General features: G+C 35.9%; 1 protein-coding gene across 1 annotated transcript; it reads left to right on the forward strand.

The window, feature by feature from the left end:
• Nucleotides 1-1,511: 1,511 nt before the first annotated feature.
• Nucleotides 1,512-14,993, forward strand: LOC149076172 (eukaryotic translation initiation factor 4 gamma 1-like). Its single transcript, XM_089242193.1, has 6 exons — nt 1,512-1,517; nt 4,360-4,439; nt 4,570-4,762; nt 5,025-5,123; nt 5,221-5,385; nt 14,677-14,993. Exons 1-5 carry the CDS (start codon nt 1,512-1,514, stop codon nt 5,344-5,346), a joined length of 504 nt encoding a protein of 167 aa, XP_089098319.1. The 3' UTR covers nt 5,347-5,385; nt 14,677-14,993.
• Nucleotides 14,994-19,315: the final 4,322 nt, after the last annotated feature.

Consider the following 19,315-nt stretch of genomic DNA (forward strand, 5'->3'; position numbering starts at 1 on the left):
CAGCCACCTCGTTGGGCAATTTGCCTGTTGTGGCGTTGTATTTGTATAATTGTATAATTGTATGTAACTATGCATAGTTCCTATGTATACTTACCAATCATCTTGGTGAGTTTCATAAGTTTATCATTATTATATGCGAATATGCAAAACATCCAAGCATCGTAGGTAAATTTGATAAAAACTTGAAATTTATCGCCTTTATCTGTGATTATGCATAATACCCTAATGTGACTGGTGAATTCGATAAATATGAAAAAAATTCCAAATGAGTCTCGTATGTGTGATGAACATGGTCGGGAGCAGATATAATGATAACAAATATTACGATCGTACTCCGATATAATGATAACAAATATTACGATCGTACTCCGATATAATGATAACAAATATTACGATCGTACTCCGATATAATGATAACAAATATTACGATCGTACTCCGATATAATGATAACAAATATTACGATCGTACTCCGATATAATGATAACAAATATTACGATCGTACTCCGATATAATGATAACAAATATTACGATCGTACTCCGATATAATGATACAATGCATGTATGAATTATCATGTAAAGTATACATATAGTACGATATCGGTTTTACCAACGACGCGACGCTTAGGTATTATGCATAATCACCGGTAAGTGATTGATTTAGGGAAATTTATGAAATTTTCCAACGACGCTTGGGTACTGTGCGTAACTGCCTTTAAAGGTGAATTCAGTGAAATTTATCAAACTTTCAAAAATTCTCGGCGATTATGCATTGTAATCGGTAATTATGTATAATAACCAAATTTATAGCATTTACACCGGATCATAAAGAGTAAATTGCACATTTTAAATAAAAAAAACTAATGCATTGTTGGTTCCTCGTTAATTTAAAAAATTTTCAGTCGTTTACTTTTCTATTCATCATTCAAAGTCGCCATCCATTATTTAGTTTCCTTTAATTTCCAATAAATACTAAATTCAATTACAATTGGTGATACTAAATCTATCATAGATAACGGTAGATGCAAATAAAATGATGAAAGCAACACATCTTTAAAAATTTTCCAAAAGCAATTCTATCGCAGCTTTTCATAAGTTTTGAATACAGTTAGCATATTTATCCCTTTTTTTTTATTCTTTACAAAATTTAAAATATCCAAAAAATGCCCAAAACTTTTAAAAATTGCCATGAAAGTTTAGAAACACGAAAGAAAAAATTCAATTTCCATCAAAATCCTGGCCCCGTCATAATCCAGTGATCGATACTCGTTCGAAGGGGGGAGGGGGGATTTAGAAAGATAATGTATGGAGAATAGAGATAGTATTGAAACAGCGTGAAAAAAAATCGAGCTGACTAGACTAAAACAAAAAAAACAAGTTAATTGTTCTAGTCAGGCGTATGTCAGCCAATGAAAAAGCTGTTTATAGTTTCGGTTTCATACGTTGTTGTAAATAAGCTCATTATAGACAAGTGAAATTGTCTCACAGTGATTCTTAACCATCAACTGGCATCATGAAGGTAAGCTCAGAGAAAAGTAATGTACTCTGTTGTATTTTTACGAAGCGGTGGAGCTTTAAGCGGAATTACATTAATCAGGCATATTGTATAAAAATAACGTACTTTATTAATAATAAAAACTATTATGTAAAATGAATTAAATACGGTCATCGTCAGAGCGGTAAAACAAGAATGAAGTACAATTGTGAAGTACAATACAATGCAATAATTATTATACAGGGCTTTTGGCTACTATGATCATCCCATGTGTGGCCGGGAAATCAAAAATTAAACATCCACAGACGGATGGGACGGCATTGATCACGGTTTTTTAGTTCGTAGTTGTTTTGTAGTTTCACAACATACTCGATTCTTTTACTTATTACTAGGGCTCGGTTTTTTATGGCATGTCATATTTTTTTGTGACAAGTCATATTTTGGGCATTTTTGAGCGTTCGGTCATATTTTAGGAATTTTCAAGAGATAGATAATATTTTTTTATTCCCGAAAACTTTAATCTGTGGATGTTTTTTTCAGAGAAATATAATATTATGCACTTGTGCGATGAAGGATAGCCACTTTTTTGCTCTCGGAGGGGTCCTTTTGCTATGTTTTTGAATGACACATCAAGCTCTTGCGAAAGATGTTATCCATTCAGATGCTTGAAATTTTCGAGTTGAAGGCATTTTCATTAGGTCTGGGAATCGATTAAAAATTTTCTACTGGTTAATCAAAAATTTTTAATCGGTTCTTTTTCGTAACTATATAGTATTAATTGATGCTATACAAATGTAATTCGTCCGGTAATATTACTTGATGATAATAATAAGATAAGATAATAACAGTAACTGAAAAAGAAGAGACGGCAAAATAAAAGAAAATAACGGGGAAATTATTAGGCCATATTTTTGAATTTCAAGGTCAAATTTTCACGTTTCTTAGGTCATAAAAATCCGAGTTCTACTTATTATATTCATATAAATATGTAAAGTAACAGTTTTCAAGAATTTCCATAAGAATGGTATTCGCCCAATTTGAAATAAATTTTTATTTTTAGAAATTTTTCCCGTGAATTACATTTTTTTTTTAAATTTTGGATAATTTTCGGCAAGAGCTTTGCAAAGTGAGGAATGGACCAAAATCATATATAAATAACATGTGAAAAATTTTTTTGTTGTTACAAGGATATATTATCTTTTTTTTGTTGTTGTTGAGACATTTTTTCATGCATTCTGAAGCTCTAGCATTGAACTAAGCGTGTTTTTTCCCGTATAAGTTATCGTTATAAACTTTCAAGACCATGTAGAAAGTCCGAATTTGTCGTAACTAGGATTGTCGGCAAGGTAATGGCTAAAGCATGGATTTTTCACCGCCACTTCCTCCCCCCGTTATTATGAAAATCCAAATATCTGTAACATTGCTTTTGTGCATTATGTTTTGAGAAGTGAAAATCTCTTTTGTTTTCAATCTCTCTCTCTAAGATTTTCCACCTTCCTTCAAGATTGCCGACGTGGTAGTTGTCACTTTGCTCTTCCCCCTAGTTCTCTAACATCTTCGCCGAGTTCGGTGAGAATATTTTCACCAACGATGTTTATTTTATTTTGCAAACTATGTTAAAGTTCCAACCCAAAAGAGACTTAATGCCCAGCAACATTAAAATTTATGAAGATAAACAAAGAACCACTGAAGAAACCAGATGTCTGATTTATAGCTTCTTCAAAATATTCGCCCAAATATTCCTGGTGATTTTTTCTGAATTTTCAAAAGAACTTTGCTAAATGTTTTCTTTCCCTCAAATATTTATTTGAATAGTAGATATAGAGTGATATATAGAGTGATTCCATAATTCCCCCTTGACATTTTACTGGCAAACGGTTGATCCTACAGGCATACTTCCAATTAGAAGAAGAATCCAAGTAACATATAGAACTCATACACACCATTCATGTTTCAAGGGGGTTGTATAGTTATTATAATATTATAAATTAACTTTTTATACCGACACCCTGCCCTCAAAAACCAAATAAATCAATTTGTTCTGTCTCTTTTGAAGCCAAGGGGGGGGGGGAAACATTCCACGTTTTAAGTGCAATTATCACCGAGACATTTGAATTCAAAACTGGGAGAAAAGTTGGGGAAGAAATGCATAAACGAGGGAAAGAAGCGGTCCATTAGTTTATGCTGTTCTTTGCTTTTCAACTTCCTTTTCAAACTTTTCTCCGATGTTTGAATTAAAATATCTCAGCGAATATTGCACTTGGAAACGTGAATTTTTTTAGCATCAGGAGATACAGGGTAAATACTTTCCAATTGGATTTTTAAGCACAGAGTATCATATAAAAAGTTTTTTTTTTTATTTTATTACCTATACGCAGCATGAATTTGCGTATCTTAAATCTACACGTTATTTTGCTTTTTTTTTCTGATTGGAAATATGCCTCCAGATCAACTGTTCGCCAGTAAAATACAGATGAGGGAATCATGGGATCGCCCTGCATAGGGTAGCATTTCACTGCTACGTATTATCTTTATAGAAGATTTGTTTCTCCATTTTTCAGAAATGAGGCGAGTTGTTTCACAATAGAGATACTGTTGATTAATCTATTGGACTACTCCCCACACGGATACAACAGCCAGCAGCATTCTACAGACAATCATCGTGACTGAACAATAATATTTGAAAGAAGAAAGCGGCTATTATTTATCTTTAACCAAAGAATATCTAAAAACCGTTATCGGTTCATGATCAATTTGTAGCCATCACAAATTGATTCACAACCATTCTTGAGAGAAATTAGAATTCGCGAAATTTGTCATGATGTAATGGGATTTTTAATAAGAAAATGACGTGTAATTTGTCTAGGAAAATGAAAAGAAAAAGCTGGAAGAAGAATATGAAGAAGAGGAACATAAATCCAGAAGGCGACAACTTGGAAATATTCGGTAGAGTAAATTGATTGATAGGTCGTTTGATTATATGGAGACAGAAAACATTAAATGATGGTTGGGATGAGGTGTGCGCATTTTTCTTTTTTTGTATCACGATCAAAATCTGATGTGGTTTAAATTTCAGTTTCATTGGGGAACTCTTCAAGTTGGGAATGCTGATAAAGCCTATCATGCACCACTGTGTCAAAATACTCTTAACCAATGGTGATGAGAATTCTTTGGAGTGCCTTTGTCGATTTCTCACAACCATTGGAAAAAAACTGGATACGAAGAAGGAAACAGAAAGCAATGATGATTTTGATTTGAAAAATGAGGTTGTAAGTATCAATGACATGGTTGAATATATAATATGCCAATGTTGTACTGATGATATTTTGGATGAACTGAAATAAGATGATTTTATCTCTCTCTCTTATTTGCCTTTCTGTTTATTATTTGAACAAATTTCTCATCAGAGAATACAAAACAAAGTTTGATCCCATTTGAAAATTCAATTGCTTTGTATGTTTGGGATGATATTTTTTAATATTTTAATTTTGATGTATCTTAGTGAGGTTATGAATTCTTCCCAAATATTAGGTAGAAAACTGCATGGCTGTGATGCAGAAAATAATAGACATGAAACAGACTAGCTCAAGGATACGATTCATGCTTCAAGATGTAATAGAATTGAAAAAGGTGAACAGAAGATTATTGTTACTTTCAGTTTTGAAATTATCTTTTCTTGTATTAATTAAATTAGTAAGGCATGTATTTTATAATATTTTACCATCAGCGAAACTGGGTGCCAAGGAGGGATGAAAATAATGTAAAACCAATTGATCAAATGCATAAAGACGCTGAGGAGGAAGCCACAACAGCAGCTATTTCAAAATATGTCCTTCACAATAGTTACAGATGACAAAGACGTAAAGAGTTTCTCTACTATTTCCATATCCAGGTGATTGACGAATTATTTTAATTTAAACGTTCTTAATTTTTTATAACTTAGTTTATTTACAACATGAGATGCAACAGTTTGATTCATAAACTGGCTGGATGTTATTCAAGAGCGGCTGGAGCTTACTTATCGCCCAGGTGCAAAGATTCATATGCTGCCCCTAAAGACAACCCCGGCTAAAGGCTGACAGGGATTTAGCCTAGGGCACCCTGGATAAACTTGCTTTTTTTATTAGTATAAAGCCACACACAATAGTTGTGTGTGTAAGCGGGACGCGTGGTCACACGCTAGAGGTTTGCCTATTGGTTACATTCGAGCAATTAAATAGGCTTTAATCCAAGCATCTTCAACCCGTTGCTCGTGAGCACCACGGTGTTCGGTGCTCGTGTCCGATTTCGTGCTCAAGAACACTTGTGATCAACGTTTCAATTAAACACCTTGTACAAATTGTATTCAAGGATGGAAATCATCTTGATTTTTATTCATTCGCATGTTAAACTTGGCGTAAGGGTGCTTTTCTTTTGATGATAGGGTACAGGCAGTGCTCGCGACTAGTAAAAGGTTGAAGACCTCTGCTTTAATCAGCTGTAATCGATAGACTCATTGATTGTTTAATTCAAGTTTCGTAAAAGATCTTTTATCATACTTTTATAGTGTAATCTCGGACTTTGTTTTATGCCGGATAACTCAATCCACATTACAACTCTTATTAATGAGCTATCATCACCTACACTTATCCTGTAAAGGCAAAACAACTTTTATTAAGATATTCATTTCAAAGGCGTTTCTGGTGCTCCAAGGACAGGACCAGTGAGAAGCCGAGCTAGGGGGGAAACGGGATGGGCCGGGACCAAAATCCTTACTTCCCTTTTGCGATAAAGTAAATTATTGTTTCAAGGTGTCAAGGTGTCCAAGGTTATGTCTGCTTCCTCAACTGTTCTCAACATCCTCGTTGTCGAGATATGGCTCAAAAGCACGATGTCATGTAAATTTTTACTACTAAAATTTTTTGAAATTTTCAGTCGAACTAAAGCCTAATCTAACGCCCCTTATAACCTGCCTTCCGGATACACCGCATATATATATATAACGTTCATCTACGTTAATGTTACAGGACTATTCACCGAACTTTATTGTCAGAGGTTGCATGTATATATAAATGCCTTTTTTTTTTGCCTTGCTTAGTTTTTTTTATTTTTTGCCTTTTCTAGTAAAAATTCCTTTTTCGAAATTTTCGTCCCATAAATGCCTATTTTAACATATTTTTAAGTTTATTAGTGAATTTTAGAGACATAATCTGTAAAACTTGGATATTTTGAGCATTAAGAACTTCAAAAAATTGCCTTTTTTAAATGTTTCCAACTCTCTCATTTATTATCATCAGAAAAAGCTCTCCCGCAAAGACCCATTTAAACGGAAACAAGTGATCTGAAAGATTGGCGTTGCCATGCATCAACTTTGCTTTGACCGGATGGACATGAATGAATGTTTCTCATGAACGCAGCCCGAGTTGGAAAAAGTAGAGAGAAATTTAAAAATTTTGTTTGTCCACATGCTTCACATAATATGTGTCGCTCAGGCATTGAACAACTGCATTACATGTGTATAGTGAACCTATGATTGTCCCAAGAGGTCATTGTTTAGGGATCGACAAAGCGGAACCCGTCCGGGTCGATCTAAAATTTAATTTAAAATCATGTTTCTACCAAATAAAAATTAAAAACTTACCCCTCTCGCATTATGAAGAAAATGATAAATAAAATAAAACTGAGCAAGAATTAAACAACACTTAGTCGAAAAACAAAACCATTATAATCTTTTCTTTTCTTAAATCAGAGTGACAGAAGACGTTCTACCCTTCTTTTCTCCTCAGTTACATGATGTGTACTACTGAAATATACTCACACAAAAAAGGAAAAGAAATAATAATAATAATACAGCTCGTACATATGGTACCTCTGCCTCCCTCTGTTGGGAAGCAGTGGGAGTCGCAACATCCTCCCACCATTGGAATTGCAGTGCGCCTAAACAAAATTCCAATTATACAAAATATTGTTCCGAAATAAACATTACTGAACATAGAATCAAAAAATAGCTATATATATACACATGCAACTACAAAAGTTTAAAAATACATATGCTCTACATAATAACCCATAATAAAAGTTAAATTTTCAAAATTTGAGTATATGAAACATGTATAAAAATGCATGACATTCATAAAATAAATACATATTATGTAGTGCGACACATATTGTTGATTTTGTTTGCACACACAACTGTTGAGTGTGACAATATAAGTCTGTCCGGTATTTTCAGCTCTCGACCGAATCTAGACCTTCTCTGTTCGCTGAATTTAATTACCGGATCTTGTGAGTCACTCAATTCTAACGGGTAAAGTCTTTGTACAGGTCGAAGTAGAGTTCCAGATCTCGTTTGGAGTCTTACCACGCGCGTGCTACCGTCTCTGCTGGGAAGAACTTCTGTTATTCTGGCCATGGGCCACAACACTCTTTTCTTGTCTTCCAGTCCCACCAAGACCACATCGCCGACTTGGAAGTTCCTTCCTTGTTCACTTGACCGTTGAATCAGCTGACCCAAGTACTCCTTTCGGAAACGGCTTCTCAATTCACCTCGGAGCTTCTGACGGTACTTGAGCCTAGCGTTGGAGCTCTTATGATCAATCACGTCAAGATCCGGAACTCCTGATGTTGGGATTTCTTGGAGAAAGGATGCTGGAGAAAGCGCCACCAGGTCGTCAGAATTCTCTGATACGAATGTGAGAGGTTTGCGGTTCACTGTAGCCTCAACGTCGCAAATGATCGTATAGAGTTCTTCAAAATGCAGAGATGATCGGCCTAGGACCCGCACTAAGAGTTCTTTGACTGATCTTATCAGTCTCTCCCACCATCCTCCCCACCAAGCTGCAGTAGGAGGGATGAATTTACACTTGATTGGAGATAAATGCTTATCGTTGGTAACTTTAATCCAATCAATTAATTTTAGCGCATTCCAGAGGAGATTTTCTGCGTTCTCCTTCTCACATGCATCCACTAGATTCCCTTTCGGGATGACTTTTTCCTGTGCTCTCAAGATGAATCTTCTCACCCAGCAAAAGATGCGCACAATGCGAGAGAAGTTAGAGAATTTTTTATACCAACTAAACTTTTCATTATTACCATTAACGCTTAAATTTACAGTGGACGATTTCTTTCTTTCTACAGTCACTAGACGCTCATCTGTATGCACTTCTAGACTAGGCCAGGTATCTCTATTTTCTTTCAACCATAACTGTCCCTTTACCAGGCAATCATCGAGTGATGGATTCATACCACTTTTACAAGAAGCATCAAATACCGGTCGGATTTTGGTAGTCAAACTATCTGGTTTTATGACACGATGATGGGGCAAATAGTGGCATTTCCGATCTAACTCATTGTCGGGTACCTTTTCTATTACTCCTTCCTGTTCCCATTCATTGAATACTCTTCCATAATCATCATAAGTAGAGGTACTTTTCAGCTTGTGAGTAACGCTATACAACCTTTTCTCGGCTATGTGTCGATTGGAAAGAATACCTTGACGTCCGTCCAACCATGGTAATCCTACACAGTATCTGCCATCTTGTTTCCTATCCAGTGATCCACAAAATTGTTCCTGAGCGTGCTCTTCCTCCTCCGCTTTAGTCATATGACTCCTGTTTTCGCCAATGCCAATTGTTTCCAAGCTCCATAATTCTGGAATTTTTAACTCCCTTATTGATAGATTTGTCACTGTCATAGTGCTAGCGGAGCGGTCAATTGGACATTTGTTATCATTCTTCTCCCCACATACTGTCCATCCCCACTTTGTTTCGATGGCGGTTAGACCACTTTGCAACTGTTTCACTCGTCCGGTCAAAATCTTACCATATATGTCTGCGCCTATCAGTACCTCAACTTCTGGGCAATTAGTTCCTACATCGGTTAACCATATTTTATTAATTTTGAGCTCTTCTAGTAGCTTACTGTCAAGGGCTAACCGTGGGATGCTTCCGCAAATCACTTCCTGACTCAAAAATTCGAATTCTAACTGTGTTTTTAAATATCTATCGGTTGCCCCCAGAGTTGCACGGAATCTCTTATGGGGCTTAGTACTGATTGTTGAACCCCCGAATAAGGTATGTGATATAGTTTCCACTGTGACGCATTCGAGGCCCAATTCTTCAGCTGTGGACCGTTTAATATACGACTTTTGCGATCCACAATCTAAAAGCACACGGACTTGCTTTGAGAACTTCCCCGTAACCTTAAGCTCTAATGTCATTAATGCCACAGATGAAGTACATTTCTCCTGAACAGATGTGCTTTGCACAGTGCTTGAATCTGAAGAAAGGTTTTTATTATCCTCTATCGTACGTTTATCTTTTGCCTTTTTCATAGGTGTTTCGGGACATAGTAACGTGAGATGATTTTTATTACAAATATGACAACGGACGAGGGTACGGCAAAATTTTGCAATGTGATTTCTTTTAATGCATTTCATGCAGCATTTTTTTTCTTTAATTTTTTCTAATTTTGCATTCAGTGAAAGAGACATAGCCTCAAAACAATCTTTACTCTCATGTGAGGGACGATCACAAAAAATACAGTTCAACTTAACGTTCCCAGCATGTAGGTTTATTGCTGTGGGAAGGGGGAGAATCTCCCTTTTTCTGTTTTTCTCGGGGTCGTTGATCCCTTCCTCCCTCGAATCCCTTTCTTGCCAACAACACCCTTTCCTCATTTTCTACTTCATGGTGCAAAAAAGACATGAGTCTCGTTAAAGGGCCCTACACACGTTCAGTTATGCCTGCACAGTTATACCTGTACAGGCATAACTGCGCAGGCATAACTGAACGGTTCGATGCATCCACACCATTCAGTTATACCTGTGCAGGCGAAGCTTCTGGAACCGGTTCTAGGCAATCTGTGGGGATCTTCGATCTCTGTCTTCGCGGTCTTTTGATCAGTTCGGATTTTTTCATAGTCTATAAAGTTCAGAATTTTCTAGTATGATTTCCACAGATGATGCTTTGAATGTAGTTGGATTGGTTATGGCACTGAAAGTTATTAACTCAAAAAAAGAGAAAAAAAACGGGTAACGTGGTGCAAAGATTGGTTAAAAAAAGGCAACAATATTCGCACGTTAAATTATTACAGGAATTGAGATTTGCACCAAAAGATTGGCATAATTTTCTCAGAATGGATCAAGATACCTACTCAAAGCTACTAACTTCGGTGACTCCATTAATAGTGTAATGAATATGTCATTATTTGAGCCATTCCCCCCCCCCCCAAAAGGTGAGGCTGGGATCAGGATTCTGGTTTCAGAGCCCGAGACGATTCCCATCCTTTTTTTTCCCATGTTAAAAAATTCACTACAGTGGCGGCCCGGCAAAGAAAATAGCCTCTATGCCCTGCGGCAGAATGTGGGTGGGGGGCACGGGGGTGACGCCCAAGAGCCGCGACGCACACTTTGAGGAATACTGCTGTAATGGAAGATGTTGAATCTACATCATATAAAGTACAATAATGTATTTTTTTCCTTCAAAATTTTGATGCTACTAAAACCTCTCATATTGACCGATTGTCATGACTTAAGTAAAAGGCACTACTGCCTACTCATGCTTATCAAGGATGCTATCCATATCTACAGTGATTACGACAATATAAGCAATAGAAGAGAAATTTTGGTATTACAGTCGACGACCGATATAACGACCCCTTCGTCCCGTCGAGAAGGGACGTTATATTTGGGGCAAGGTCGTAGTGAGAGGGGGAGACTTGAGGGTGTGGTCGGGCTTGATTGGGAGGGTCCTTATATTAGTAAAACATATCATCGTAGTTCTAGGAAAACATTTGACGCTTATCCTACCAGTCGCTGTAATAGAATGATCGCTATAACGTGAGGTTGTTGTAACGAGCGTCAACTGTATCTACGAAAACAAGCATCGTTTCTCCTCTGAATATACAGATAGGGGATACATGCTCCTTCAGCATCGTATGATAGCATTTTTTCCCCGCGATAGCGTCGATTTAAAAAAAAAATTTTGACGGAAAATTTTTATGGTAACTCACGTAGTGTTTTTTTTTTTTGAAAGAAAACAATGCATTTTTCGCGCCACCTCTTAAGATTAATTCAAGTCAATTCGAAATTGACTTATGGTATGCATATTAATAGTATTACTCAATATATGATGCAATTTTATTATCAATCGTATCGCTCTCAGAATTTTTCGATTGTTTTCTTACGTTTAAAACTAGAGTAATTTCATCTGAATTTTTTCCTTCAATGTTTGAGCTGAAAGTTGAAATTCGTTGCAATCTGACGAGATGTGTTCAAAAAACAAATTCAATGAGATTCATTAAGAACTACATGTAAAAGAAAATAATAAATTGCAGTGATTTTTGTCCTGTTGATGCTTTGCTGGTTTTCTGTCAAGAAAGGAGTGGGAATCCTGCGTTTGAAATTGCAAACATTAACTGATTCGTATAAACACCTGCTTGATTTCTAGGAATCTTGATTTCTAAAGGAACTACATGTGAAAGAATACTAAAATAATCTGACGTTATATACGGGGCTCCTAAAATCTCCAAGAACCCTGGTCAACCTCCTCTTCTCTAAATAATCAATAAACAATTAATAGTCATAGCACATAATCTGAATACAGAGTTTGTATGTTTCGGTGCATAATTTCGGGCAAATTTATTGAAAAGAGTGATTTCAGAAACAAAATTGCGAATTTTAGCAATGGTCAAAATATTTCTAAAATTTTATTTCGATTTTTGCATTCGAAATGAAATTGTAAGAAAATATCGTGCAAATTACGCCATTAGAAAATTTTCTTCTAATTAAATGGAATCCCTCTCCAAAACAAGTTATTCAGTTATTATTGTTCTATTACATTATCAGTAAAAAAGAAGAGGGAAGAAAGTAGGGCGGTAGTAAAAAAGCGGGAAAAAATAACTGCGCAGTTATACCTGATGGCCCATACACACGGTCAGTTATACCTGCGCAGGCATAACTGTACAGTTATACCGAATCGAAAAACCATTCCCTTCAGGTCGCCTGTGCAGGTCAACTGACGGCCCCTACACACGCTCAGTTATGCCTGCACAGTTGGCCTGTACAGGCATAACTGCGCAGGTATAACTGAGCGTGTGTAGGGACCTTAACCTTGAACTTGGTTGTCGTTGAGGGGGAAATTCTTCCTTGGGGATGGAGTGCACATCTGTGGAATTTTCTAAAGCGGGGGAGGAAGAATACGAATAGCGTTGCCAGGCCCTTAGAATTTCTTCTGACAAACAACTTTCTACTAAGGGATATAGCCAAGCTCCATTGCTTTCAAAATCAACACCCATAGATTCTAAGGCCCTTAACTGAGCTTCTATGGTATCTACCAATTTTCCCAAGGGCAGCTTATTTTTGTTATGGCCTGAATTATCAATTATCAATTTTAATAATTCTCTTACATAGACCTCAATCAATAATTCGGTTTTACCAAACCTCTGTTTTAAAGCATTAATTGCCTTTTCATAATTTTCCGTTGTGACAGGATATGCATTGATAAATTCTCTGGCTTTGGTTCCAGATTGCATAGCCTGGCACAAATAATGAAATTTATCAATTTCGCTCAGTTCATCATTATCATGAATTTGTTTGAATTGAGCCCAAAACGGTAAATAATTGATTAACTCCCCATCAAACTTCTTAAGCTCAATTTCTGGCAATTTATACTGAGTACGTCTATTCGAACTAATGACAGATTCTGCCTTACTGCCCTGTTCTGGACTGGCATTTTGTAATGCCTCATTTACCAGACGTTTGATGGTAATAAACACATCTCTATACTCTTCCGTGGTATCATATTCTTTTGAGACATCATCATCACTAACATCTTTCAAGTCTAGAAGTGCATCTAGAACCGAACCGTCTAGATTTTCTAGTTTTTCTTTTAACTCTTCAAGCTTGGTAAATTTATCTAGAATTGCACTCTGATTCACTGGTTCATTACTTAATTCCTCTTTAAGAGAGTTTACCGTTTTTGTGAATGAACTTCTAATTGGCTTTCGTTGTCTAACTAACTTTTCCATGATAGAAATTCTTCAAATAAAATGCCTTCGATTAAAATCTAAACTTATTTCACTTGGAAAATCCAAAAATTGTTTTTCAACAAAATCTAAAATTATTTCATTTAAAAACTCTTAAAATCAAAAATTCTTTATCCTGGCTGGCTCGCCACTTGTTTAGGGATCGACAAAGCGGAACCCGTCCGGGTCGATCTAAAATTTAATTTAAAATCATGTTTCTACCAAATAAAAATTAAAAACTTACCCCTCTCGCATTATGAAGAAAATGATAAATAAAATAAAACTGAGCAAGAATTAAACAACACTTAGTCGAAAAACAAAACCATTATAATCTTTTCTTTTCTTAAATCAGAGTGACAGAAGACGTTCTACCCTTCTTTTCTCCTCAGTTACATGATGTGTACTACTGAAATATACTCACACAAAAAAGGAAAAGAAATAATAATAATAATACAGCTCGTACATATGGTACCTCTGCCTCCCTCTGTTGGGAAGCAGTGGGAGTCGCAACAGTCATGAATTGACGTTATGGCTCACACAACACAGGGGGGATTGGAGCAGGCATGCCCTAGGGGGGGGGGCATGTTGTTTTGATCTTAGTTTTTGTTTTGCACCATAAATGCACTGCAAACAGCCATGGCTATTTATTAAACATGCATATTCAGTTTTCGATTAAATTGACCAGATTCTCCCTCAGGGGTGTGTGACAGATGCGGCCACACAGGGCCCCACGTTTGAAGAAATCTCACATATGTTTTAATATAAAAATAAAAGTTAATTTTTTTTACAAAAATACAACAAGGTGGCCATGTTTCAATTATAGAAATGATGATGATTATTTCAAAAAATACAACAAATAAACCAGAATTATTCGCAACTCAAGGGAGCCCCACAGACCATTTTCTCTACCGGCTTCACTTCTGGTAATGGTAGCCCTGGAATTGGCCTAATCCTGAGAGCCTACTAACATTTGGGCTTGAAATCAATCTAACTTGGATAATAATACAGTTAACAGAAACTATAATTAAAACAATGGACAAAGTGCAATCAATTTTTAAGCTAGTTTTTGTCTTAATATCTTTGTTTTTAGCTTAATATCTTATTTTTAAGCCTTATAATATATATATTTTTTTAGTTACTTTTTTCTTTCATCCGAAAATAATAAATGCCTTTTTTTTAGTGCCTATTTTAGCCATTTTCAGTGCCTTTTTGCCTATTTCGACCATTTTTAGTGCCTGAACTTCCGGGCTCTATTGATGTCACACGTCTCTCAAAAATAGAAGATACGTCCGCCTAGGGTGTCAAGTAGTCCTACCATCAGCAACTTTCCTCACGTCATGAAAACATCGGCGTTGTCACTAAACTCGCTAAGTTCGTGGCCAACTTGGAGCGATCTACGACAAGAATGTGTTATTTCGGCCCTATAATTACCGGTTTCACATTGTGTAAACACTTACATTATTTACAAGTGAAAATTTATGTAATTAATAATAAAAGAACTATTTACAGAAATTTTATACCAATTGTATGGTTTTATTTTTTGAATCAGTTAACAACTTTCTGATGTTGTCATCATAAAATTCTGAATGATTAAAACATGAATCATTCATGAATATCAAATATCATCTGTGATATTTACTTTGGATAAGACAAAATGATGATTCAACAATTCTCTATTGTTTAAAATGAAAAAAAAAGTTAAGGTAGTTTGATATCACTTGAAATCTAGATAAAACGTAAAACCTCGTTAAGTCGTTACCCTAATAAGTCGTCATTTCTCTTCCTTCTCGTCTAGCTTTCATAGATAAAAATTTCATTAAACATTCGTTTACTCGTCGCTAATTTCGGTTAAGGCCGTGCGCATAGTGAGGCTACCAGGAAGCACGGGAGTGCATATTAGACACTAGCGATGAAAACAATTGTATTGTTTTGTTCTACACCACACATAATTGAGCAATAAGACGAAGAAGAGAAAGAAGCCATTCAATGAGGTGCGGGAGTTGAACAATCCTGTTTGTTTTCACCTCGATCAGATGATTGGTCCGTTTCTCTCTTTTTTTTTTTCTTTCCCTCTTCTGCGGCGGGATCATCATCATCGCACCCTTACATTTCAAAACCCCTCCGGCTATTTTTTCTATCCTCTTCCTCAACCGCAGCCTTATCACCGTGGAAAAGTTTAACAGAGAAGAACTGATGTATTGATACACTATGGCTCCCTCTTAAAAACAAAGCTTGATAAAAGGCATTGTTATATGATCAAAAGCGACCTTAAAAACCTTGTGTATAATAGAATGGAATAGCTCAAGTGATACTGGGGAGCTCATTTGCCGAATAAAACAACAAAATTTCAATTCTTGAGGCGTTAGGTACTGTTCAAACTGGGCATGAGTTCTGCATGGGCAAGTAGGGTATTTTCTAAGAGCCCCTCCCCCCTTCACTAATTTGGGGTCTTCAAATTTGAGCAAAATGTATTTGTTGACACACCAGAGATTTTTCCCCAAGCCCAGAAGGTCTAATGTCAACTTTGTCCTGCCCATTGCCCCTTCACGTTAAATCAAGTCATAATCTCCTGTATTCAAGGTTGCCTTATGTTTCTATCATAAACTACTTCTGAAGAATTTAGAGCGCTACAATTAAATGTGTTATAAAATTGATGTGCTGAAGATAAAAGTTAACTATTCCAACAGTTGCTCTGATTAATCAAATAAAATTCTCCCATTTATTTATTTTTTTGTCAGTCTGCAACTTATTTCTTCCATTTCCGCCGGTTCGCGAAATTTTTCAGCTACAAAGCTGGTACAAAGCTGTAAAAAGTGTGAAGACGCTTTGATTGAAGCTTTAATTGCTACGTACTGAATAATTTACACAAAATTTTGTCTCGATAGACTAACCTAGCCGAGTCCTATCAGTTATGGTCATGGCCACGTAAATATTTCTCCTGTGTAAAGAATGTTTCTTAACATACTTAAGCAGATATAATCAGAGGAGAATGTTCCTAATGAGTGGCGTTAATGCAATGCTCTATCATTGCCTTTATATCCCATAAAGGCATGTATGTAAATGCTTTTATATCCTATAAAATAATCACCTATATCAGTTTCTCAAACTTTTCATTCTATCGCCCCTTCTTCAGAAATTTTTCTCTCATCACCCCCAACTTAATTGAACCCATCGGATCCAATGTGAAATCCGTAGCTTCTATGGCCCCCCGGCCATTCCATCGCTTATTAGGGGGCGATATTGCCCACTTTGGGAAACACTGACCTATATATCAACATTTTTTTTCTATCCTTACTTTATTGTGATTATTTTCACTGATATCGCTTTTATTTACGTTTATTCTATTTTTTTTTTATGGAAACCGATTATGATGGAGAGGGATGATGAACATTGGATTGTGATGATGAACTTCACAACAGTGCCTTAACCTTTTTGCTGCCATTTTCTTGCCGAGATTTTTTTTGTATAATATCTCATGTAGCCTATATATTACACTTTTTATACGGGAGTTGCCGTAATTAAAATAGAGCTGTTTACAGCCCGATTGTGAAAAATCTGTTGGACCAAAGTTATTTCCAAAGAACGTATTTTAGCAAGATAACTCAGGGACAGAAAAGCTGAACATATTTCATTCTATTTTCAGTGAAGAGTAATAGACAAAATTCTTCAAGGGCAGCCAAATGCAGACGCCACAATCCAAGCTGAGTCGCCCTTATAAACATCGAAGATGTAAATTTTGATGTAATACTATCTGAATTTAAAAGTTGGAGACTTTTCAGACCTGATTGTGCAATAGACGTCCAAATGCTTACTGAATTCACAATCATCAAGTTCACTAATTACACTTTGTGAGCTAATTGGATAACTTGGTGCTTTTTCACTGGAAACGAACGTTGGACTTGTTTCACGGCTGCTACCTGAATGTAGACTTACCACACCAGACGAATGAGAGACATAATTCCAGATTTAATGAGAAATTATTTCATAACTAGTGAATGAAATAATTTCGGAATTCGTTTAAAAAATTATTCCGCAACTCAAGAAATTTGCATTATCACATGGATTTAATAAAAATGATAATTAACTCATCTACATTAAATTGATTCATTTAGTGATTTATAAAACACACCGGTGCACATCCAATTTGTAAATCAAGAAAGGCATATCACTTATTAAACTGCACACAGATTTATATCAATTCTTCCCCTTTTTTAGAAGTAATAGAAAAGAAGTAATAGAAATTGACTTTTCCTCAACAGATTATTATTACTTCATTAAACGACTAATAGATGGCGACTGCGTCTCATGAAAAGTAAGTTCGTATTATTCGGCCAATCAAAAAGCAAAGAAATTTTAAGTTGTAGTTTTAGTTTCACTCGCAAGTCACAAGTCTGCCTCTGGGTGTGTAGAAGAGATTTATCTAAATATTACTTCCTTGTCAAGTTTTATCAATTCGCGTTGCATGTGTGGGAAAGTTCAGAATTTCAGTGCCTTTTAATGCTTGATCGAACAACCAAAAAAAAAAAACCTCCAAGGGAGAATCGAATATCGTTTGAAAGGTAACTTTTTTTTTACATTTTATTCTTAGAAAAAAAATTTAATTACAAAATTGAAGTAAACAAAGTATTGTATTTTCTGAATGTGTGGGATTTATATGAATTGCATGCGAGTCTAAATAAAAATGTCAAAATTCTTGACTATAAAAGACGATCCATGGCACGACCTCCTATATAACCTATCTAGGTTATCTAGGTGGTCGTGTCCACTGGCGGAGATACGGGGGGGGGGGGGGGACGGCACCCGCCGCCGCGTCAAAGGCAGGGCCGTCATTTCAACTTTTTCCAGGGGGCGGGGGGGGGGGGGCAAAGCACATGTATAAAAAAAAAGTCCTCAGATCACGAGAAGAGTTACGCGAACGCTCCTCTCTGGAGAGGGTCCATTTCGGCGCGGGGAAAACATAAAAGTTACCCCGGGTTGCCACACCGTAAAGGTTGTCTTGGCGCAAATCGGGCCTCTCTGTATGCGGGTATTCTTCACGCTTGTGAGCTCCGTCAGTCTTCACACTTGAGTGAGCTGAGCTTTTTGTGTTGGCGTTTGTTAAAAGATGTACTCGAAAATTGTTGTTATAAATTTTGGAAGTAAATTAAATTTTTTAATTTAAAAAATTTGAATTTTTATTGAATTTAAATTTAATATTTTGAACTAAAATATTTGATATAGAAAAAAATTCGAAGGGCGTAGTGATAATTTAGTAATAAAGGGAGTAAAATTACTTTAATTAAATTACTAAAATAATAAAATAAATTAATTTTTAATTTACTTTAAATTAATAATTTAATTTAAAAGGAGTATTATTAATTTAACAATAATTTATTACTACTGTAAATTATATGGCATTTTCTTCGGTTAATTTCTATACCATAGCAAGAGAAAGCCACCTGTTAACAATTAGCCATTCTTCGTCTGTTTACCTTCTCTTATCATCATCGTCTTTTTTTTTCCCCTTTTTTACTTTCTCCACAGAAGTTACTCATATGGGCTTGTGGTGAGATTCGATTTGTATTTTATCTCACAGATGGCGGCACTTGTAAAGCCGACGCCATTGGATTGTCACGCGGGAGAAGCGATCGAACCATCAAGAGCTTAACATGTCGCTCCGTAGATTTTTTATTTCGTCTTATGTTTCGTGTTGTAAATAAATAATTATTTTAAGAAATTAATCAATTATCCTGATCCATCATTTTATTCAAATCACGCAACCTCATAACCCAAAGGCTTTTCAAATAGGTGACAAATGCAGTAGTGACAAATAAAAAGAT

Source organism: Pholcus phalangioides, unplaced genomic scaffold (assembly GCF_987345545.1).
Source record: "Pholcus phalangioides strain wild (caught in Gottingen) unplaced genomic scaffold, Ppha-v1.0 ptg000015l_1, whole genome shotgun sequence".
NCBI lineage: Eukaryota > Metazoa > Arthropoda > Arachnida > Araneae > Pholcidae > Pholcus > Pholcus phalangioides.